The sequence below is a fragment of the Pollachius pollachius genome, assembly GCF_949987615.1.
Source record: "Pollachius pollachius genome assembly, chromosome: 13".
Classification (NCBI taxonomy): Eukaryota; Metazoa; Chordata; class Actinopteri; order Gadiformes; family Gadidae; genus Pollachius; species Pollachius pollachius.
The window spans coordinates 9,112,517-9,137,516 of NC_136946.1; the positions used below are offsets into that span (position 1 = coordinate 9,112,517).

Consider the following 25,000-nt stretch of genomic DNA (forward strand, 5'->3'; position numbering starts at 1 on the left):
TGGCACACGCTGTCAACACATTTGATGAATGGGGGTCCTCTGAGCATCTGTGCTTAAATCACCCGGCACTCATCCTTTACTTAGATATCAAAGCAATGATCATTCAACCGCCAAACGCCAAGCTCACCCAGGCTCTAGCCCCCGCCGCCACCGACAGCGGCGGTGGCGAGGGGGTGAGGACCGGGACCGTCTGCTGCCAACCCGGGGAGCCCACTGGGGGGCTCCTGTAACTGGGGCAGATCTCAGAGGTACGGCACCGCTTAGCGGAGCTCCCGGGAAACTCCAGGGGGGGTGGGAGTGTTTTGGTTTTGGCTCGGCTACCGGGAGGGAATTAGCCCCGAGATGGTAGCGAGGTAGCAGATTAAACTTAAACAAAAGGCGTGAGAGCGTAAAATAAGATGGAGGCAAAGCTTCAGTCAGGCGGGAAAAAAAACACCTGTGCCCCCCCCCGCCGACAATCTGGGTTAAGGCTACTCACGAATCAAAGACTTGAGTGAAACACATGCGTGTTTTCGTTTTCCCCCAGATGCATGTGTGCAAACACAACATCGATTTAGGCTCGCACACACACAGACACACGTTATCACACACTCCCCTCCCTTGAACGCACATAATCACACTCACCTCCCCTGCACACACAAACACATATACACAAACACAAACACACAGACATCCCTCACCTGCACAACCCCCAAAAAAATCTTGAATTATAGATAGCGATGTCAAACTGTGTTGGGGCGGATCCACTCCTTGCTATCTGGTTTAATCCGTCGTACATCATGAATAAACCAACGGCGTGACATTACCCATGCACACTCACCACTGACTCAGGGCACAGTGGGGCTGCGCTCCCACGGGTTCATCTCTACCCAGCACTATGTGCAAATCAATTCAATATGGCCGACAGCAGCACCTTTCCTCTCCTGCCCGACCCTGCTCCTAATACCAGTCGGCCTACTTATGATTAATTGGGTGGAATACATATTTTGCTCCTGGTGCCGGAATCAGGAGAGCCACATAAAGGCCAGGTAACAGGGAGCCGGGGTCCGTGTGGTAAAGAGCACTGCGGCTGATTGAAAGAGGCAGTGAGGATACAGATTGGCAGAGACCGCCCCAGGGGAGGGGGAGAGAGCCTAGCTGTTGATTACTAAGATGGACTCACACCATTCCGCCGCGCTTGGAGGTGTGTGACATGATGAGGCGAGCCGCAGGGAAAGGTCAAGCACATATGTAAATCCGAACAGGAGAAGTAGAGAAAAAGGTTGGGTACATGCCATAATACCTATGCCACGTGATTACATTGACCGCACTTGTGTATGCAGAGTGCATGTGAAACACAGTCGTATGCTGTGTGATGGAAAAACACACTTTCAGCTAGGTTTGCTACTAAACTGCCATGAGGATTGAATATTCATACAAATTGTAATACATATTACAATTTGCATTATGTTTTCAAAAAAAGTGGAATTGTACTACCAGAGTCTTTAAACACCATATGTTACTAGTAACTAGTGTTGTTACCAGTGATGTAACAAGTTACTTCCTATGCTTTCCAACACCTTTTAAATACAGGCCTAAGACCCGGTATTATCCACTGTTTGCTAGTTTTCCATACAACAAAGCAATTTGCTGACAAAGTGGTTTTATATGGCTCTACAATGTGTGGTCATAAAATGAGATGTGTGTGTGTGTGTGTGTGAGAGAGATAGAGTGTCTGTGAGAATGTGTGAGAGTGGGGAGTAAAGGGAGTGTCATTAAACGCAGACAAAATATTAGTCCTACCAAAACCCCTAGGGGTCCTCAGTCTTCAGAGCATAATGTCTTGCAACCTGGAAGGACTTACTGTTTATCAGGCCATAGCAGTTGCTGCAACATTAACATTCAAAGCACACATAGAGGGACACACACACACACACATTCAGTCACATCCACAGAAACACCACATCCATACACACACACGCACAAGTCCAGTCACATAACAGACACCATCCAGACACCTCGTCAAATACACAAACAGACACACAAACACTCAGACACACATCCAGTGTCAGCCAAAAAAACACAAAAATGTAGTCACACACACACATACACAAAGTCACATCCACACACAGTCACATCCAGTCACACACACACACACACACACACACACACACACACACACACACAGTCACACACACACACACATCCAGCCACACACAAACACACACACACCAGTCCCACTGCCTCCCCCCCCCCTCCACATCCCTGGCGGGCCTCCTCTCCGCTCCGCTCACCAGAGATGTTGGTGGTGATCTCCGTCAGGGCCGTCTGTCCGAAGCCCTTGGCGGTGCGGGCGCGCACCGACACCAGGTAGGTGGTGCCCGGGTGCAGGCCCGAGAACATGTGGTAGGTCTCGTTGCGCAGCTTGGACACGGTGCGCCGGGGGCCCGGCACGTTGATGCTGGGGTCCGACGACTCGATGCTCTGGTAGCTGATCTGTGTGCGGAGGGTGCGGGGAGACATCGGGTTCAAACATCCTGAGATTCACTCGATGAAAAAAATGCACCTTTCTCTTTCTCATGTATTACAAAATAGAAACGCCTTGATGCAAAATGCTCCGGTTAGGATCAGAAAAAAAACAGTGGGGGACAGATCCGAGTGTTTTTAGAGTTGTGAGCTGTTTCGTCTGGCGCCAGGCCAGCTGATTAGCCCCGGTTTGCCGGCCCCTCTGGGCGGAGCTCGTTAGTGAATGCAGAATGTTGATTTCTCAGCTTCTCTCTCTTTGGGATTGGGAGTTAGCCCCTGCTACAGAACCGAGAACCCTTTCTCCTTGTGATGGAGGTATGTTGTCCCGCCGCGAGACAAAACGCCTGCACGAATCGTTGACCTCACAAATCCTCCCGGTTGCCGTGCTGGTAATGGCGGCGGCGTCGGTGACAGTAAAACATGATTGATGAGGCCCAGGCAGGTGGTACGCTCCGGGTGTCAACCTCGATGGTAGCCAATCACGGGGCCAGGCCCTTCTGGTTCCATTCTGCATGGCGGCCCTCTCCCCCCTTTTCCCCCCTCTCTCCCCCTCGCGGTGTGACTGATAGACAGACGTTTGACGTGGGCATGGATGAGGACCCTGTATGAAGGTGAGGGTCGCGCAAGGGCAAGTCTAGTTGTGCAATCCCTGACGGAACTGCAGCTCCGTGGCTCTGCCGCATTAGACGACAGCGAGATCACCGCTTCCCTCTGCTCTGGTTCTCTTTGTGATATCCCCCCCAGCCCCCTGTCTGTGGTGGATGTGAACTGTAAGAACTTATCTTCTTAACATCCAGGGGAAGGCAAAGGGGTGATTTCTTTTTCTACGTCCGGGAGCAATGCGAGCAGAGCACATTTGACTGTATCTGAGTACGGGCTCCAACAAAAATATAAAATCAAAAAGCCCCTGATCTCACGATACACTTACTTTGTCCGGGGAGCATCAATAATTAAATCGAAACATTTAAATATTCTCCCCCTTCTCCCCCCACCCACCCTCCACCTATAACACTAGCAGCTCTTTACCCCTAGCGAATGTGTCCCATAGGGAAGACGAGTCATTACAATAGCCCTCCCCTCTCTGTGTAATTACAGTCGGAGGCTACGGTATGAAAACATAAATCCCCAACCCCCCCTCCCTCGACTTGTTAAAGTAGCGACCGCCGATCGATGAAAGCCAGGACTTTAAGTATTAACAGCAGCTCTTCTCCAAGATAACTCCTCCGCCGGAGCGAAGACAAAGGATTTCAAACAGAACAGGGAGAGGTAGATGGAGACGAACAGAGGAAATGGCCGGTACAACAGAGTAACACAAACGTGGGAGACGAATGGGTGTCGTTTCTCGTCGATATGAGTCATTTCACCGGAAGGAAAGAGAGGGGATGGTGAATAAGATGAGACACACAGAAGATTTCGGAGAACAAGCACTGTGCAACACCTGTGGAACATTAGTCTTGTGGAGCCAGCTGTTCCTTGCATCATTTGTTCATGCTATCGAGGAGCGAGGAGAAGTTCAAAACAAAAAGAGAATGCTAACGAAACAAGGCTAGTTCCTAGAAGAATGACAGGGGACGGAAAAAATGTGCTATCACTTTTTTATCTAGGAAATGGCCCCCTGGGAAAACATAGAATAGCACAACGTTATACCACAAATGCAAAAATCTGGTAGTGGATATTTAGCATTTATATATTTTTAATGTGAGGGACGTCCATTGGGGGGAAATTTCAGTCACGCTGTTGAGCGACAATAAGGTTTCTGAATCCCTCCCAGGGGCCCTAAGTGGCCCCAAGACCCAGCCATGTGAGGCCATCCATCCAGATATACCAGTTTGTGTTTTTGCATCAGTCTGGCGTTGGCGGGATTTAAACATATAGGCGTGGCCTCACGTAAAAAAAACCTACTGCCTATGAGATTAAATAACTCTAATGCTCATGCACTACTCGCCGTATACATAAATACATACATAAATATTGTCCTCAGAGAAAATCCAGTTCCTCATCATTTCTGTTCATCTTTTAACGTTGTTTTCGGTCTATTTCCCATTAAATGCTTTTGATTGCGCTGTTGATTGCAACACCTCTGGCGGCGGCATTCTTTTGAAATCAAGCAGACCGGAGCCCTCCGTGTTCGCCACGAATGGAAAGCGTCTCCCGCTAGCCTGGTCATTTGTTGGCTTCCAACGGGCCTGAGGCTAGACTGATCTCCACAAGAGAAACAGATCATGGCCTCGGGACACCAGCATGGCTCTCTGACGCCGGCCCTCACCGCCCCACACTGTGAGTAGAGAGAGAGCGATACCTCATATTGAGTGATGAGTCCATTGGGCTCCAGAGGCTCCTCCCACTTGAGGAAGATCATGTCGTCCAATGGGGTGAAGGTCAAGGACTCCGAGGCGATGCCACCGGGAACTGGGGAGGTTGGTGGAGAAAGGAAAGCAAAACAAACACATAAACATCAAGCGCTCACACACACAAAGCGACACTGACACAAACAGGTACTCATTCACACACACCGACACACGTACAATACCAACGCTCATGGCTCAAACTAATGGACTCCAGGTAATGGACTATGTGCCGCCTTTAGCCGGGGGCGGGGGGGGGGGGGGGGGGGGGCTTCAAAGTCCCTGGACGGGGAAAGAGAAATTGATGATGGGAGCCACAGAGAGAGAGCGAGAGAGAGCGACAGAGAGCTAGAGAGAGAGAAAGAGAGAGCAAGAGAGAGTGAGGGAGAGAGAGAGCAAGAGCAAGATAGAGCAAGCAAGAAAGAGAGTAACATGAGAGAGAGAGTGGGAGAGAGAGAGAGCAAGATAGAGCAGGCAAGAAAGAGAGAGTAACAAGAGAGAGAGAGAGTAGGCAAGAAAGAGCAAGCGAGAGAGTGAAAGAGAGAGAGAGTAGGCAAGAGAGAGCAAGTGAGAGAATGAAAGAGAGAGTAACAGAGATAGAAGGAGAGAGAGCAAGATAGAGCAAGAGATAGCAAACGAGAGAGAGAGAGAGAGAGAGAGAGAGAGAGAGAGAACGAGAGAGATCAAGAAAGGGAAAAGAGGAGAAGAGCGGGGGCTTTTTTCCATGCCCTCCGTGGTGATGAAACAGGATGTGTATACGAGGCTTCCCGCCACACTGGGCCCCTCGTTGGGAGGCACGCAGAGTCTCTCTCCCCCCCCCCGCCCCCCCCCCCCCGGATGCCCGCGGGCGTCCGCTGGGCTGATGACAGAGCACCGCGTCACGGCTCACGACACGTTTATTGCTCTTTAGCACCACGCCGAGGCCCGGGACACAAGGCGGGGATGAAAGAAGCGACGGGAAGAAGAGAGGAGTTTTTGATAATCGATAGGATACGATGAGTAAGAGAGAACAGCGGAGCTTGAAGAAAGACAATATAATCGCTCTCCCCTCTCTTTGTCATGATCTGTGAGTTTCTGTATGTGTGTGTTTCTGTATGTGTGTGTTTCTGTCTGTGTGTCTGTCTGTCTGTGTGTCTGTCTGTGTGTCTGTCTGTGTGTCTGTCTGTCTGTCTGTCTGTCTGTGTGTGTGTGTGTACGTGTGTGTGTGTGTGTGTGTGTGTGTGTGTGTGTGTGTGTGTGTGTGTGTGTTCTATAGTGTAGTGGAGCTGTGTAGGTTGCCGTTGGTGTGTGTCTCTCCACGACTAGCTCACCCCAACATTAACACATGAGAAAGACAACAGAATCTATGTTTCTACAGCCCGGTTCCTCAGCCTCTATCTCTCTCCCTCACACTTTATCTGACTTTCTTTTCACGGTATACTGCTCTTTCTATCTTTAACTATCTTTCACTCTCGCTGCCTCTTCTTCGTCTTTCTCTTTGGAGTCATCTCACTGCTCCCACACAGTCCACAGCCCCATGACCACCTCCACCAGCACCACTATATCCACCATCACAATCATAACCACCTCCGTCCCCACCTCCACCATCTCCCACCAACGCCTACAGTACCAGTTCCAGCATCACCTCCTCCATCACCACTATATCCACCATCAGGATCAGAACTACCTACATCACCACGGCCACCGTCATCCATAACACCAGCAACACCGCCACCATCTCCCACCACCTCTTCCAAAACCACTTCCAGCAGCACCACTACAAAGTCCACCATCAACACAACTATCCCCGACAAATGCCTCCACCACCAGCACCACGTCCTCCACCTTTCCCTCCATAAACTGTGGTAGTGGTTATTTAGATTGGTGCTAATGTATTCTCTTGTTATAATTTAATTGATCGTTCGGGGAATTAGTTAAGAGTTAATTGACACATTCATCCTGCAGTTAAATATTAATAAACGTAGACACCGATAATAGAGATTAGCTGTGATGTATGGGTTTCTAACGGCGTTGTTTACCCCCGCTTAGCTGTGACTTCAAACCATGCAGTTTTTCAATATGCAGCAGCTTCAAATGTTCATCGGTAATTCAAAAGTCCGGGGGAATCGACCGCTTTGGAAGATTAAGATTGGCATTCTGCCCTCATGGATTCTCTGCAGGGTCGACATTATCTCCCAGCGGCGTGTAACGACAGTGTACACAACGGCCGTGCAGCGACGTTATTAGCATGCGCCCTCCACCTTCTCCCTGTTGCGACCGGCGAGGGGGAATTTGCATCAGAATGCATTTGATATGCTGATGCACACCGGAAAATATTAGTACCGAGATAAGCAAAAAAAAACAACAACATCAACCCAAAACACCGTGTGCCCTTTGTGGGGGCGGAAGCCCACACGTTTAAAACGGCCTCCGTTTAAAACGGCCGACGGACTCTTTAGTTACGCTGACTCAGCCCCCTTCCACCAGTCGATAGGACTGCGTCTTTGTTGTTGTTGTTTAATTATTATTGCATATTTACGCCACTACTCTCGCCACCGACCGGCGGCACAATAACTAAGGGAGCGTGGCGGTGAGGGGCCTAGTGTGGGTGGGAGAGGTGGTGTGTGTGTGATGTGCGCGCCATCAGCATTCTGAGCTTTTCCTGCTCATAATGGGCTGCTGCTGACTGGCTGCTGTGATCAAACGGCGGGTGGTCCGTCCACAGCCCCGCCGCTCAGCAGGAGGGGGGGGGCAGGTCTCCTAATCAGCGTCATACGTCTTACGTCATACTAATGTACACATACAAGCAGTGTTGTACATGCACGTCGCACTAACGTACGAACACACTGACATACCCAAAAATGGGCATAACGGATAAACAATCATCCCACACAATATTGTAAATGAAGGACATCTCACAAAAGTACACATACACAAACATTGGAATACATCTGACTAACAAACACACACACACACACACACACACACACAGACACAGACAGGAGCAAATGTACACACACACACACACACAGACACAGACAAACACACACACAGTCCCCACGCCTCAGCGGCGCTGCAGCCATGTAACCCCGGCGGCCCCCCACCAGACTCACTGTCCTCCTCGGTCTGGAAGGTCACCTCGCGGCTCTCCTTCTTGCCCTCGGGGTTGGCCAGCGTCAGCCGCACGTGCACGGGCCTGAAGGGCGGCAGGTCACGCAGCGTGAAGTGGGACGCGTTGCGCTCGATGGACAGGCACTCGCGCACCGTGGCGTTGTTCCCCGGGCCCACCACACCGGGCCCGCCCACTCCCCCGCCGCCGCCGTTGACACCACCGCCGCGGCCGCCGGGGACTCCGCCGCCTCCCGTGGGCATGGAGTAACGGTAGCAGAGGGAGACGCTGTAGCTATGGCAACGGGTCAGGTTGTAGCCGAGGGGCTCCCACTGCAGGGCCAGCTGCCGCGGCTGGATCTCCGTGGCGGTCAGGCCGCGCAAGGGCCTCATGGGCTCTGAGAGAGAGAGTCAGAGAGAGGGACAGAGAGGGTTAGCATCTGTGACAGCAACCGTTGCCCTGCTAACCGTCCCCGGAAGGACGGAAGGCTCCCTCTCTGGGGGGAGCCCTTTGAGGCTGTAACTGTGATTAAGGGCTGGTCAAGTGAAGTCGACTAGACGAGAGTGTGAGTGAGAGAGGGGCGGAGAGCGAGAGCGGGAGTGAGAAAGAGAGAGAGAGAGGGAGAGAGATACAGAGAGAGACCATGAGACAGAGCGAGAGAGTGAGGGCAGATGTGATGTGGTAAACGGAAGGTAGAGGATGACGACGTATTTTGGGGGTTATATCCGTCTCACTTACATTTGTCCCATGCGTAATCCTGTATGATATTGTGTACAGTGAATGAGCCATCATTCTTTACCCCCCCCCCCCCCCCCCGCTTCTTGCCGACATGGTTCGGATTTCATAATTCAACCATCCACTATGGATCCCAAAAAATGCAGCAAGGATATCTACAGCCAAAAAGCCCTGAAGCGATCTAGTTCCATGTCAAATTCCCCCCCTCGACATTAACGTTGCGTCTATCCATAGCACCTCCGCCACAACATCTACAACTCAAACCCAAGCCCAAGGAGGCAGAGGCTTGAGCACCGGCAGCGCAGGAACACAGGCCCATTAGCCACCGTGCCCACGCGCTTCCCTATGCTCCGGTCCCCGGCTGTGTAGGGATGAACGGGGATTCCCATCGAGCACGGGGCAGGGCCCCGGAAGCCCCGGGGACGGGTCATTAGGCGTGATGATGGGCCTAATAACCATCGCCGCGTGTCAGGCTGGGAGGACCCCCTTCCACATCACGCTCAGAGGTCCCGCCGCCCAGCGAGAGGGGGCCAGGCGTTCCTCAGGAGGCCACTTTATCATGTGTGAGCCCCGAACGGCTCATAAGACGCTGATGGGCTTTACAATACGCTGGATGTTAAGAGATGGCTTAATATGGGCGCTGGGTTCCTGGCCAGAGATACCGCTTGGAAATGGGTGTTATCGTGTTTAATGTGTCTGAGGCAGGTTTGTTAAACACGCACGCGGGGGCGGCATGTGGCTCAAGAGGTAAAGAGGGTTTACCCTCTGGTTACCGGAAGGTTGCTAGGAAGGAAGGTTGATAGTTCACCCACCGACGGCGGAGTAGGTGCAGCCGGGGATCGAACTATCAACCTTCCGGTGACCAGGATAGAGTGTCCCTGAGCAAGATACCTTGCACAACTGCTCCCGACGAGCTGGCTGTCGCCTTGCATGTTTGACTCTGCCGTCGGTGTGTGAATGTGTGCATGAATGGGTGAATGTTAGGCAATATGGTGTGCTTTGAGTGGCTACTGCTTTATGCTGAGGTATGTTTTTTTTTCGGAGAGACAACAGAACTCCAAGCATGTTTAATTACCTAATATGCCCAGTATTCATTGATCGCTGTCAGCTATTTATTCAAGGAGCTGAATCTTAAGCTCTTGACAGGTTTAGTTTCTTTGAATAAAAAATACGATGTTATGAAGATATTTATGAATAATTTCAGAACATCCAAGAGGAGATTATTAATAAAATGATTTATTATGATGGAGTCAAAGCGAGATGAACGACTTTATTATGTTGGCATGCTTCTGAAGCAAACACGATCCATCAAGTAAGGACCCAGGCAGCTGCCAGATACCAGCGGCGTGTCTGTCATTCTTACGTTCTCCAGTGGAGTCAGGGCAAACACTGGACATTTAGTGGAGCATGTCCCTATGAATGTGTGTGTACATCTGTTTGTGCTTGTGCGTGCATGCGTGCGTGTGTGCGTGCGTGCGTGCGTGCGTGCGTGTGTGTGTGGGAGAGGCTTTTATTTATGAATAGGAGAAAAAGGATGCTTCGTTAGCTCACTGCAGTCCATTCATGGCCGGTGCTTTGCATTCTGGTCAGGCCACATATCAACATGCACAGTGGCCTGACTAGACTAATGTGAGGCAGGGGAAAGAGAGATGAATGGAGTAGAGTTGAGTAAGAGAGAGAGAGAGAGAGAGAGAGAGAGAGAGAGAGAGACAGAGAGAGAGAGGGAGAGAGAGAGAGAGAGAGATGGGGGGAGAGGAGTTGGAGTGAGAGAGAGTATAAGAAGGAGAGAGAGGGAAAGGGTGATAGAAAAATAGAGAGAGAGAGAAGAAGCGGGGAGACAGAGGAAGATTGGAGAGAGAGGACGGAGCAGGGGGAGAGAGAGAGAGAGATAGAGGGACAGAGAAGGAGGGGAGAGAGAGACAGAGAGAGAGAGAAGAATGAGAGAGAGAGAAAGAGAGAGAGAGACTATAAGGCAGGTCTCGCAGATGATCCTGGTGGATGATGGGGGGGTGGACAGTGGGGTGGGACTGAGGGGGTTGGAAGGGGTCAGGCCCCAGCTGCTGTGACCACAGCTGTCTCTCTGTCCAGCGCCGTGTGTCAGTGAGAGCGCCGCAGACGGCTGCTTATGATCAGGCCTCTCAGGGGGGCCAGTTGGTGAGATAATGATGACACGCTATTTAAGGGCCCTTCCTCCCCTTCTCTCCCAACCCACCCTGATCCTGAGGGTATTTCAGGGTCATTTTCAGACAAATTCAGCACACTTTCTGCGGCAGAACTTTCTGTCACCACTTTCTTTACTCCTACGGGTTTTTCTAACTTTTTGCATTTCCTAATTAAACACAGGGCGCCATGGTTATAGAGCTGCCGCCCGGCCTTGGCTTTGAGAATAAAAAATAAAAGTCAAGGTTTGGTCTTTGTTTAAGAACACAAGACACGGTAACGTCCTGGGAATATTGATGAAGCATGCAGATAGGAGTGTGAACTGTGTTGACAGACCACAGATAAAAGTATGACGCCGTCATACTGGGAAATATTGGAACACGACTCTGTTTCCAAGCGGGGGGGGAATATTGATGGGAAAAGAGCGCAGGTAGAAACTGGGTTGGTGCTGTGACACTGTCTCTCTCACCCCCTATCTCTCTCTCTCTCTCTCTCTCGCTCTCTCTCTCTCCCTCTACCGATCTTTCTTTCTCTCTCTCTCCCCCTACCCTTCTCCTCTCCCTCTCCCTCTGTCTCTCTCTCCCTCTCTCCCTCCCTTCTTCCTTCCCTGCAGGCTGCATCAAAAAAGATAACCACAAACAAAAAGCGCGGAAGCCTGACAATGGGGTCGGTGCGCACGCCGATCAGAGACGTCGACAGAAGGGGGGGGGGGGGGGGGGTCGCTGGCTGCCAGCCACACTACGAGGCGTCTCTCCTTCTTCTTCTGCGACGGAGAACACTGGAGGCTAAATGTGGAGCGGTGCCAGCGGTGACACCGCTGGCCTCGTCGGTTCAGGTGTCGGTGAATGAGGACGAGGTTTCTCCAGACACGAGGCTCGGTGGTCTGTTCTCTGTGAAAACCGCTCCCGCACGTTTTACAATGCGTCTTGGTGGTCTTCTGTTAGCTTGACTCTGTTCTCTCACTGCGTTGTTTATAAGGTGCTGTTTGAGGCCGCTTTAGGTATGTGATGATAGCTGCTGTGAAGAGTCTTTGAGTATCTCAAAGTAAAGCATATACACAAATCAAACGTATTAAAAGCGTATCAATATCTAATAAGACAGCAGCCGTTTATTTTCCTATGCCAACTACTGAAATGATTCTATTTTAACCTATATGCTGTATATATATATATATCAGATTTTCGCACAATATTTCCAGGAAAAGGCCGCTGTCAGCCCTTTTTATCTTAAATTTTTATTTTTATTTTGCCAATTCCAAACCTATTAAGAACTTGCAAGTAAGCCAGCCCATATGTACCTGGTAATATCGCCAGCATTTCCTGAGACTCCCTCCATGTCTTAAGAAACCACAAACATCCACTATCTCATCCCATGTTGTCATTAATTATCTATCAACGTGGATTTGTTTGATCTGCCAGCGAGGTTGTTATAGCCCGATGAACTCAGGGCTGACTACGAGACGTTCCGAGTGACTGACATTACAATATACGACGTGAAACTACTTCATGAGTAATGTCTACACTGGTGCACAGGCCTGAGCAAGAAATGGAACGCGCCCCTGATCATTAACGAGCCGCACCTGTGTTAACACTGCTACAATGATACTGTTCACATGAGTTTTAAGCGGTTACTTTCGAAACGCGGTTCTCTGAGGTAACATCGGTGAGACACACCGAAACACGTTGAGAAAGACAATTTTAAGTTGAACTTCTCGTCCTCTGAGCTAGACGAGCGAGACAACGGAGCGACTCTTCGGAAAGACTACTTAGGGTTCTCCCTTCTCCCTGTTCTCCGAGTCAGACGAGCAAGACATCAAAAACGACTTTTAGGAAAGACAACTCTCGGGGTTCTCACACCTCCCCGCTCTCTGAGGTAACGTGAGCGAGACACCGAAGAACAAATGCTCCAATCCACAAATCGAGGGTCCGCGACAGGAGGACCAGGCCCCCCCGACTCACCGGCGCACTTGGTCCTGCTGGTGAGGGGTGGCCCCGGGGCCCCTGTGCCGCCGTCCCCAGGCCGGGTGAGGAGCACGCTGATGCGGTACTCGGTGTCGGGCTCCAGGTGCCAGACCTTGTAGGTGAGGGAGCCCACGCCGTGCGTCTCGGTCCAGGGCGACTGGCTGGCCCGGTACTGGGATCTCCCGGCGGATGACGGGGCCGTCCCCCACGATGGAGTTGGTGTTGAGCTGGATGATCAGGTAGGTGGGGGCCCGCCCGCAGCAGCTGGGGGGGTGCGATGGGTGTGGGGGGCACTGTGGGGAGGAAGGAGGAACATTATGAATAAAATAAAAGGTTATTCGTTTAATGGAGTCTTTATTACTCCCTCAGTCGTAAAGAAGTAATAAAGATAGTAAAACACAATAAGGACACCGACTATGCCCGTATATATATGACAACCAACAACAGTGAGACATCAAAACATTAGGGACATAAAAGCCATAAAAACCATACATGGGTGAATACTAGGGATAAGCCGTCCGCAATTTATTCCGAAAACGGTATTTAAAAGATAGTGAAAAGGTACGTTCTGCTTTCAGAGCTATTCTTCAGTTCATAAAAGGTAATCTGATAGCTGGGGTGAGGGAAACAGAAAAAAAATAATGTTCAATGGTGGAGAAAAAGGAGACAGTTGGAATATATTGCTTCGTGTTTGAGACGATGAACACATTTTCCAACAGAAAAGTCAAGGAATTAATCACATTCCTGTGTTCCCCCCCCCCCCCCCCCCCCCCCCCCCCTTAATACTTTCAATAATAGAAAAATTCTGGAGCGGTAAGGCGTGCAAAGGAATCTGTTCATCATCTCCGACAATGTAAGTGACTCTTGAGCGGACCAAAGCCCTTAATTTTCACTCTAATGAAGTCAAATAATGGGCTTATTTTCGAGAATGATAGCATGATTAATTCCATTTATTTTCCGGGGCGAAAAAAAGAAAAATGAGCCAAGGTAAGGACATAATGACCTCATTAGTTACATGATCCTAATTAGTCTCACATGTCCACCTGTGGACAGAATGGGGCCTTGTGTAATATCGTGTTTGTTGACTAAAATATGACCGAACGCAATGAGCACAACGCACTCCGCTGAAACACCAAACACTTAATTAACAACGCGGTACACAAGGACCTAGGCCAGGTAAACATGAGCACGAGTATGTTTGTGTAAAGACTGTGTTCTGAATGCAGAACCTCCTGTGTTTGTGGTGTGAAAGGTTCTAATGCTGTCACTATGGCCATCTTAAATAGGCATTGTAGGCAAGGCAAGAATAAAATAAAATACATACGGATGAGAAAATAAGGAAAAGTAAAAAAATGAAAGTGCATTTTCATTTCCTGGTAAGAAAACAACTTAATTTAGCTTGAACTTCCTTATGCAATCCTCAAACATGGACGCTATACAGAGCCCCCAGGAAGTTGGTTCAAATAATTGGTAACCACACCAGCAGGTGAAGATAAACCAAACTTTGTTCATATGGAGATCACTGAGGAAATGATGCAGCTAAGGCACAGCACCATTTTGATCTGTATAAATGTGTCAATTCATACTAGGGTTGCAGCAATATCTATTAAATTCATACCTTCATTATAATACGAATGACTGCAGTATCATATAAAAGCCAAGCATATTCCAACCCCCGCCCCCCTACTTAAAGAACTGCAATGTAACTTTGCCTTTTAATTGGCACTATAATTGAGGAAAGATGGGCTTGGTAAGAGTTAGTGAATATTGTCTTACTCATGCCTGGGGCAGAACAAGGGAATGGTGAGTGGGAGAGTTGTAACACAATCAAGCAAACTTTACACTTAAACACAGAACAAACAAGAGGCTACTGGGGAAAGTTTGGAAATCTAATGCAGACTTTAAACTTTAATCACAGTGCCATAGTAGTGTCGACTGCAAAGACGAAAGAAGCGATAATCTGTTTTGTCGATATTAGGCAGCCCTTCCAATAATGCCGGTTTCGTCCAGCGGACTGTATGCCAAGTTGATGGTATGTATTTGAGCCTATTAGTGGGGTACTTTGTTTGTGGTTCGTGGAAACTGGCAGATTGGTTTCAAATGCAAAGCTAGAAGTTAAAAGTTTTGCAGTTGCAATATCTTTGAGTTTCCACATGAGTGTATCTCAAGATTCAAGATTCAACTTAAGTTTCCCTGGACTGGATTTCTGCATTAACAAAAATGTCGACACTCCAATTTTTCATACAATTGGGAAAGTGTTCAGTGTTTCCCTAGCCTTTTGTCTTATGTACCCTGACAGTGTTATCAGTACAGCTCAAGTGCCCATTCATCGACCCCAAAAACCAGGCATGCATCCTTGGACCTGCTATTGTTCTATTATCCTTTATTTTGTGTAGAGACCCAGGCTTTAAAACCGGGAAGCTGAGCCTTCTATTTCTCCATTGATCGGCGACCGGCGCCAACATGTAAAAACCCGAACAATTCAGCCAGGCGAACATCTTACCTCGCAGTATTTTTGGGGTATAACAAAGCAAAACAAAATGTTATGGGAGGTGGGGGCTGGGCTTTATGTGTCATCTTCTTTGAAAGTTGTTTATTTTTAGAGAGAAATTATGATCTCTTCATAATTAACCCGTAGAACCTGCCTTCGACCTCCTCCACACAAGCACACCCACACACACATGCACACACACACACACACACACACACACACACACACACACACACACACAAAACCCCATACAGCCACACACACACATCCAGCCCCTCACACACACACAGACGCACACCCACACACACACACACCCAGACCCACCCCCCACCCACACACACACACACACACACACACACACACACACACACACACACAAAACCCCATACAGCCACACACACACATCCAGCCCCTCACACACACACAGACGCACACCCACACACACACACACCCAGACCCACCCCCCACACACACACACACACACACACACACACACACACACACACACACACAACCCCAGCCACCAACAAACACACACACACACCCACCAACACACACACTGACCCCACCCCCCCACCCACCAACCAACACACACACACACACGCACGGTTACCTCTGACGATGAGCTCGCCGAAGTTGGAGACGGCGGCGCCGCGCGGCGACAGCGTGACGCAGCGGTACAGGTCCTGCTCCCCCCGCTGGGCCTCCACTTGGAAGGTTGCCGCCACGCGCTTGTGGCTGAGCCGCGACAGGGAGGACGTGTCCAGCACCACGGCGTTACGCCGCTGGGGAGGGGGAGGAGGGAGGGAGGGAGGGAGGGTGATGGAGAAGGGGAGGGGGAGGGAGGGAGAGGAGGGAGGGAGGGGGAGGAGGGAGGGGGAGGGAGGGAAGGGGGGAAAGAGGGAAGGAGGGAGGGAGGGGAGGGAGAGGAGGGAGGGTGACAGAGAAGGGGAGGGGGAGGGAGGGAGGGGGGGAGGGAGAGGAGGGAGGGGAGAGAGGGTGACGGAGAAGGGGATGGGGAGGGAGGGAGGGGGAAGGGGGGGAAGAGGGAAGGAGGGAGGGTAGGGGAGGGAGAGGGGGAGGGAGGGAGAGAGGGAAAGATGGGAGAAGAGAGAAAGAGGGGAGAAGACGGAGGGAGAGAAGAGGGAGGGAGAAAGGTGAGGGCAGGACAGAGGGGAGGGGAGAGGAAGGAGGGAGTGATGGATCGAGAAAGGATGTGGGGAGGAAAGGACAGACAGGGGGGATGGAAGGAGGGGAGTAGAGGTGGGGAGGGAAGAAGTGGAGAGAGAGTTGATGAGCACGGCCTGCTGACCCTCGCGGCGGGTGATTATGTTTACCCAGATACCATGAAGAGCCCTTTCAGGTGGAGACAAATGTCAAGCGATGCACGACGATCAGAGAGCCGACCATGGGGAAGGGGGGAGGAATTAGCGACAGCGGGGGAGGGAGAGACACTGGCTGCTGCGTGTGACCAAAACAATGTTTTTTTCAAATATCTTTTTCCTTCGGTCACTGAAGTGGATGTTGGGGTGGGGGGATGGGGGAGATGGGTTTGATGGGGGGGGGGGGGGGGTGATGATGTGTGAGGCGACCAGGTGTATTCCACAAGCCTTTGTCTCCTGTATGAGCGATCTGTTCACTGCCTATTGGCAAATGGCTCCCCGAAAGAAAGACAAACCACCCTACCTCGTAAAAAACCGACGCCTGGAACCGGAAATCAAACGGCGTGAACCTGTGTGAATGAGCGGTGGCAGTAGCAGTCGACAGCCCCCCCGCTCCTCGCCTACAGAGCACACGTCTTATTACATAAGCTGTCGCCCTGCCGCCGCCCTGCCGCCGCTGAGGTGACTGACACATCGGGATATTTAAATTGCTTTAGCGGGATGTGGATGGAAGGCTGCTTTTTCAGTTTTAAGGGAATGTAATTACGTGAAGGCAACAGGGGTGGCTCATGGAAGTGTAAGGGCCGTTGTTATTGAAAGTTTAGCGCGTCACTAGGAAAGCTTTTTTTTTTTTCAAATAAAGTTTTCATACCAATCGTACTTTGGCTGTGATCCAACCCCCTCTTTCGTTTGTTCCCATTCGTCATCGTTTGCCGTATTTTTCCGGCCCGAAATGAGCCAAATCATTAACACGAAACGCAGGAAAACGAAAAACGAACCATACGGTGGAGAGATATAAATATACCTGTTAAACCACCAATCTAATGACGTTCACCAGGAAAGAGGAGGCTGCCGCTGAACCCGCGGCTGGTTAGAGACAGTGGAACTGGCACTGAGAGGGAGTGGGGGTGGGAACCACCACACAGAGCGCCCGGTCAGCAGAAGGGAGGGGGGCTCCACAGACAGAACAGCAGCCAGGATCAAAGCGACCCAAAGTAATTAGCCTGCGGCGCTTATGAACAGACAGGGCCCGCGTTAGCACAACAAATAGAACTGCAGAAGGCGATAATGGTGCGACATACATCTCTTGTTACCCTTTTTTTTTTTCCTCCATGCCATTACACATGGATGTTTCGTCTCTCTCGCGCTCGTAATGAGAAACGGCGTGGGGAAGAAAGAGGGGCGTCGTTTGGGGAGAATTTGGGCAATGAGCCTTCACGGCAATATCTCGCACGGAGCAATTACCGTGTGTTGATAGTGGCGGACGTGCTCTGCTGGTGTGATTGTGTCTGTGTGTGTGCGTGTGTGTGTATTTTGCCTTTTGTGTGTGTGCTCGTGCGCACAAACACACGTCCGTGCATGAATGTGCACGTCTAACGATCTGTTGCATTCAGGAAGCCACGGAAAAAGTGTTCGGGAAATGAATACTTTTTTATATATATATATATATATATATATATATATATATATTTATCTACATATCTTGCCATTGCCAAGGTTCCGAGGTTTCATGTGGAGAAGGATAGAGGGAGATGTGTAGGAAGAAAGGCGAAGGATATGATGGGATGTAAAGTAGCGCGTGGAGACGCCAGCGTGAGTGATGGAAGTACGCTACGGGCACGGGGGGAGGGCTCATTTGCAGCAGGGGCCTCTTTCACGCCCCCAATGTCATCTCAAAAGCACTCAGATGTGCCGGCTTCAAGGACACAGTGAGAGTGAGGGCTTTTGGAGCCAGGTCTTTCTTTTTTCTTTCCCTTAACACTAATATTAGCACATATTCCAACCACACGGAAAATATTCAGCCGCAGCACGTTTTAGTGAAGTAGGTGTGTGTGTGTGTGTCAGAGACGGAGAGAGAGACAAAGTGATGGAGGCCGATGCTTTCGCGGCCATTACAGAGCGTCAGATGCACTCAAGTTTCTTTCAATAAAAACTCAATTTCCATTTCAATAGGAAGCCGTCGGGCGATAAGACGTGACAAGTAACACGACTGCAGGCCTGTTCAGTGCTTGAGACGTTCCCATTATCACGTTTGTTATTGTTATTGCCGCTGTGCTGGCAGAAGCAGATAATGTGTACGGTTTTAAATGAAGGACCAATGCCAGTCAGTGTGTCAGAGGTGAGAACTTGTTTCCAGCGTAATTGCTTTGCTCCATCGCGCTCTCTCTCTCTTTCTCCCTCACTCACACTCGGTGTCTTTCTCACTCTCCCTCTCTATCCAACTTTTTTCCATCTATGTCTGCTATCTCACTCACTTCTGCCCGTTTTATTATTTTGTCCTCTGGCGAGCTTAATCTCATCCATGTGCTGTCAACCCAGCCTGCTTTTTATATTCCACTCCTCTCTATCCAAACAGAGCACCCCCCCCCCCGCTCACCTCCAGAAGGTAGGGCTCCGACTCGGCTGTTTTGCCCGTGGCGATGCACTGGAACGTGGCGTTTTGCCCGGCGTTCACCTCAACGTCGCCCAGGCGGGAGAAGTGGGGCACCTTGTCTGTAAAAAATATATAAAAACAAAATAATAAGTATACTCAAGGACAAACACAAACAGTGTGCATGTGTGTGTGTTTGTGTGTGTGTGTGTGGGGGAGGGGGTCTGTGTGTGAATAGACACGTAAAGAAATCCACCCACAAACTTTTCTTATGTGTGTGCATTTGTAGAAAAGTGTTGCTTGCACAAAATTACCATTTTCTATACTACCCATGGAGGCTGTGTTATACATGGAAATAAAAGGAAAACGCACGTACGGTCAATACAGCCGCACAGACACATACGCATTGTATTTCAGCATGCCTGTGCAGACAGTGTTATTGTTAAAGGTGAGGCAAGGTCAGAATGCCTTTCTGGTCTGCCTGTGTTGGAACAAGTCTTCTGTTTGTGTAGCACAATCCATTCATCCGGCATCGGAAATCTTTAGTATCTTATAAAGTGCTCTCAATTTTCCACCATCGGGCCATCAATGAAAAAAGGACACATCCCTGCGCCTCGCCACAGCTGAGCACTGATGCTGCGGCCATCTTATCGTCCTTCTAATGCAGCCCAGGAGGCTCCCACACACGCAAAACAACTCTCAATTTACCGAAAGAGATAAAAATATTGAACAATACATTAATATAATTCACAGCGGGACTGCATGAGCAAGTGAAAAGCTTTGTTCTCGTGGAATGGTACACTTCTATATTTGTATACATGATCTTTGTTTTATGCATTGATACTTCCACATGAGCGCATCATCCCCTGCAGCCGTTGAACACAAACAACCGGGTACTTTTAGTTTCATACTCTATGCTTAAAAAATTACAATGTAGGATGGTTACATAACCTTTTCATGATTTAGAAGTTCTGTGTGTGTGTGTGCACGTGCGCATGTGTGTGTGTTTAAGACACACAACAGATGAGCCGTACTGTACATTACATGCACATCTGTCTGTGTGTGTATGTGTGTGTGTGTTTGTGCGTGAGTGAGTTTGTCTGGGAGCGTGTCTGTGTGTGTGTGTGTGTGTGTGTGTGTGCATGCGTGACGCGTCACAACAGCTGCGAGCTATAATCTCTGGAATCACTTTCTTACCTACCCCCGCATCTCTCCACATTTTAAAGACTTTGCCCTTGGTGGCCGACAGTCAAGGTGAGAGAAGGAGGTTCTGGACGTGTTAAGTGGGTGTGTTTTATGTTTCTTTCAGGGCAGGGGCAGGGGGGGTCTGCCATAACGATGATGATATCCCAAAGTGACTGCAGCGCACTGTGAGCTGGAGCAGAAGCTGTGGTATTTTTAAGCATTGTTGTCATGTTATCAAGATGATGAATGGTTTGGCAACATTATTAGACACAAACCTGCTTTAGGGAAAGTACTAGTCAATAGTTTATAGATTATACATCAGACGACTTTGGGCGGAATTCAATCTTGTGTTTTTTTGGTCCAAAAGTCGATAATTTAACGCCAAGTGTGACAATGGAATTGAGAGCCTGCCAAGACAATGCATGGGTGGGTTCAAAACGCAAGACAATGAATAATGAATGAAGGATGAAATACATTGTTGGTTTAGTTAAATGATCATGAATAATTGTATAACTAATTATCAATGATAGTTATACATTTTAACATGGCTGGGTGTATGTTATAATTTGGATATGCCTTCAGTCTGGTTCAGTCTCAAATATTCATCAGGAAGGTTAAAAAAGAAAAAAAGCCAATTTGAGCTTCAGCAGTCTACACAGAGAGAGCCAAGACCGACGGGTTCATTCCTTGTCTTCTGGTAAACGCTGCCAATGTTTCTGTTTAGCGCTAACACTTTTCAAAAAATCTAAAAACAACATAAACAAAATCATTTAAATCTCAAAATCCATGAGGTTAGCTTATCCCCATTTGCAGCGGCTCAATTTATTCCGGCTCATTTAGCCAGCGTTTTCCATACTGAATCTCTCCCAGTCAATTGGAAATGGACATTGGAACCTGGCAAACCCACAGGCGTTCACTGGCTGCAAATATCTACATCACTTTGCACTGTGGCCAATGCCTGCCTTATCTTTTCAGGAGTTTAACTTTTTCCTGACTTTAGGTAGGAGTGAGACATGTTAAGGAGACTGAAAAGAAAAAGAAAAATATAAAGATATAAATAAATATATATATACATATATATACATATATACATGTGTGTTTATCTATACATAAATAAACATAAGCCAAATGAACCTGCACGGTTCTCCAAAGACTAAAGCAGTTTATAGAGAAAAGGTCTCCTGAAGTTAATTGAGTCGTGGGTGGATGTGCTTCTATCCTTGAAGCGTTATGTTTAAAGACATTATAGCAACAGTGAAGGCTGCAGTAGGTTCAGTCCTATTCTGTTACAGAGTAATGCTTACATTCACCTCATATCAAGTCAGGATGAGACAAGACACAAAACAGCATAGCCCTCAAAGTCAGCCAATGAATAGGCTCCTAATAGTGATGCTTAAAAGAGATTGTATGGGAGCTCTTTGGCACACCACACTTGCTACACCTCCAACTCCACTGATCTCAAAGAAGCAAGTGTAATTACCTTTTACATTAAATGTTGGCCTTTTTTTGCTGGCTAATCACTGATTGCCCACAGATAAGTCTTCGTTGGACAGACCAGAAACGTATTCGATTTTCCAATGGTATTCTGCAGCAGTATTTAAAACTGCACATATATCTTTCTAAATACTGAACCATTGCATGATTTTCTAATAGGAAATGACTGATGACAATTTTCATTACATCATCCAAATTTCCATCAAGTCAAAACATATAACAGCTTGGGAATTTTGGTGCATGCACTTTTTAGACGGTCCCCAGGTTCTTCCCTGATAAAGAGCAAAACGGCAAACTGGGTCAGGTCGGGAGGGCAGGTCAGCCGTTAACGCTGACTTGTTCCTAATGCCAGGGTAACAACCCTTCGACCCGACACTACAGGGACTCTTAAGGTTTCCGTGGTAACAGACCTCGGAAAAAGGGTTCTAATTCTGCCGAAACAGGGACTGGTTTGGCTCTCTGTCTTATTCCTTCCCCTTCATTATCTCTGCTTTGAGTCCCTCTGGTAAATGGAGCAAAATGCAACTTTGCCTCCATTTAAAAAATCCTGCCCACAATCAATAAACTCTATTAAACATCTTAAACAGGCAGTCATACAGACAGACATGAAAGGGAAACAGACAGAGAGAGGATAGGGCTGCAAATCAAGTGCAATCAAGTGTCCACAACCTATCAACCCCAGTGCATCTATAGTCCGATGCAGATGGACGGACTGACGGTCCTGTTGTGTGAGAGTGATGCCCTGCTGCCTGCTGGGGAATCTATCAGGTTTCTCCTTAATGAATTTCTTGTCTCAATGCTCTACGTGTGTGTATGTGTGTGTGTGTCTGTCCGCACAGGGTTGGTGAATCATGCATATTGCTCAGGAAACGATTACACATGCACGGTATTAACCTACCTTTAATACCTTGCATGTGACACCAGATTCGGACTCATGCACGGTCCGGTACGCATTTACAACACGTTAGCTGGTGTGTTGTGTGGACTGAGAAGAAGCCCAGATTAACTCTCTACCCCCAGATTTGTGTCTGTAATTTGTTGTTTCTGTGTGTAGTTGCCCTGACCAGTGGGGGGGGGAAGGATAGAGCTCTGAATGAAAGAGCTGATTATTTAATCTGCGACAGAAGGGGTGCAGGCAGTACCATCTGCAACCGGGTCGGACTAGGTCTCATGAGGGGTGTGGTGTGGTGGCGATGGCGATTGGCACCATAGCAACGGCCCCGCTACTATCCAGCAAACCCAGTGATCTCGAATCAAACCGTCCAAATGCTTAGCGCCCCACCAAGACTGGGGCGATAGATGCAGGAGTTTCAAAAAAGATCTGCCTTGTACCAAAATACAAACGCTCCTTTAAGAGTTTTTTTTGCAATTACGGCAAGTGGAGTCACGTTTATTTATAAAGACGTTGATTACAATTACAATCTCAACGGGCTTCACTAGCCCAATTTCAAATGAGATACGACGCAACCTCATTCTAGGTACTTACTGGAGCTATTATAAACTCATTAACAATCGTATCATATTCGGAAAACTGTCCCACATTTCTTTGTTTAAAGCACTTTCTGACAGAAGAAGCTTTAGTTTAGTAACCACCAATTTCAGACAATTTAGCGAGATAACCACGCTAGGACAGAGATAAAAAACTAGGACAGCGATAACAGCACTAGGACATTGATAACAGCGATAGGACCGTAGGGATAACAGCGCTAGGACAGAGATAACAGCTCTAGGAAAGAGATAACAGCACTAGGACAGAGATAACAGCACTAGGACAGAGATAACAGCACTAGGACAGAGATAACAGCACTAGGACAGTAGAGATAACAGCACTAGGACAGTAGATAACAGCGTTAGGACAGTAGAGATAACAGCACTAGGACAGTAGAGATAACAGCGTAAGGACAGTAGAGATAACAGCTCTAGGACAGTAGAGATAACAGCGCTAGGACAGTAGAGATAACAGCACTAGGACAGTAGAGATAACAGCACTAGGACAGTAGAGATAACAGCACTAGGACAGTAGAGATAACAGCTCTAGGACAGTAGAGATAACAGCACTAGGACAGTAGAGATAACAGCACTAGGACAGTAGAGATAACAGCTCTAGGACAGTAGAGATAACAGCACTAGGACAGTAGAGATAACAGCACTAGGCCAGTAGAGATAACAGCTCTAGGCCAGAGAAGGGCTTGATGGAGGAGAAAATCATCCCTTAGTGTGACATAAAAGCCATAAAAGTTTTACGACGCGACGCTGAGCCTCTGGTGTTGAACAGGACGGGCAAAGCAAAAGAAGCGCCAAAGGGGGCGAAAAATAATAAAAAGTGAGACAAATCACAGGAGCTTATAACGTGCCGTCGTCTAAAGCCAGCCGGCCAGCCGGGTCTCTCTCTGGTGTGACTGGTCGAGAACAAAACACTCGTAATCCCGCGGCTCAGCGAGGCTCAGGATTCATCAAGATCCACCCGTCTCTCTTCTCCTCTTCCTGCACATTAGCTTAAAACAGACATACAGGAGAGTGCCTGCGCCCGAGTGTGAAGCTCCTCACCCCAAAAATAAAATAAGAAAGTAATAGAGGAAAAGGTCAGCCATTCTTCTGGACACACACCCCCTGCTGTGCAGCTCTGGCAGTAAGACAGGTGCTGTCGGGTGGTGATGTGTCCGCTTCGATTGCTCCCTGTCATCGGAGGGGGGGGGGGGGGGGATTGCATCGCACCCTTTGATCGCTCCCACAAGCCCTCCTCCCTTTGGGACCATCTGAAGCTACCCCTCTCTCTCTCTCTCTCTAGAGAGAGAGAGAGAGTTATGCCGGTCAATGTTCAGAGAATGAGGCCTGGACATTGTCCGGATTCGCCCTTTTACACATGTAGCACACACGTGTCTCACACTGTCCGTGTCAGAAACGTTGTGACATACTGGAGACACTCACACTTTTGAACCTGCTGGTTGAGGCGAGGGGTGGCGCCTGGCCAGGGCGTGGGCGCGAGTTTCGATAAGACTGAACGTTGAAGATGGCGTACCAGACGACAGAATCAATAAACCCTATTAAACACCTACAGACAGGCAGACATACAGACAGACAGGCAAGGGAGACAAACAGACAAACAGACAGACAGGGGCTAGGATGCCATGCATGTGCAATTTACTGTCCAAAACCTATAAACCCCAGTGCATCTTTAGTCCGATGCAGATTGACGGACTGATGGTCCTGTTGTGTGAGTGTGATGCCCTGCTGCCTGCTGGGATATCTATCAGGTTTCTCCTTAACTAATTGCTTGTCTAAA

At 48.8% G+C, this 25,000-nt stretch overlaps 1 protein-coding gene across 1 annotated transcript in view; it reads right to left on the reverse strand.

Annotated features, from left to right (window-relative positions):
* Positions 1 to 25,000, reverse strand: part of ptprua (protein tyrosine phosphatase receptor type Ua) — a gene marked incomplete at both ends in the record, with an annotated part of 134,799 nt that overhangs the window by 39,641 nt on the left and 70,158 nt on the right. The window contains 8 exon segments of the mRNA XM_079748920.1: positions 2,274 to 2,475; positions 4,805 to 4,914; positions 7,943 to 8,335; positions 12,792 to 12,969; positions 12,971 to 13,042; positions 13,044 to 13,087; positions 15,899 to 16,070; positions 19,045 to 19,160. Coding sequence (XP_079605046.1) covers positions 2,274 to 2,475; positions 4,805 to 4,914; positions 7,943 to 8,335; positions 12,792 to 12,969; positions 12,971 to 13,042; positions 13,044 to 13,087; positions 15,899 to 16,070; positions 19,045 to 19,160 — 1,287 coding nt within the window.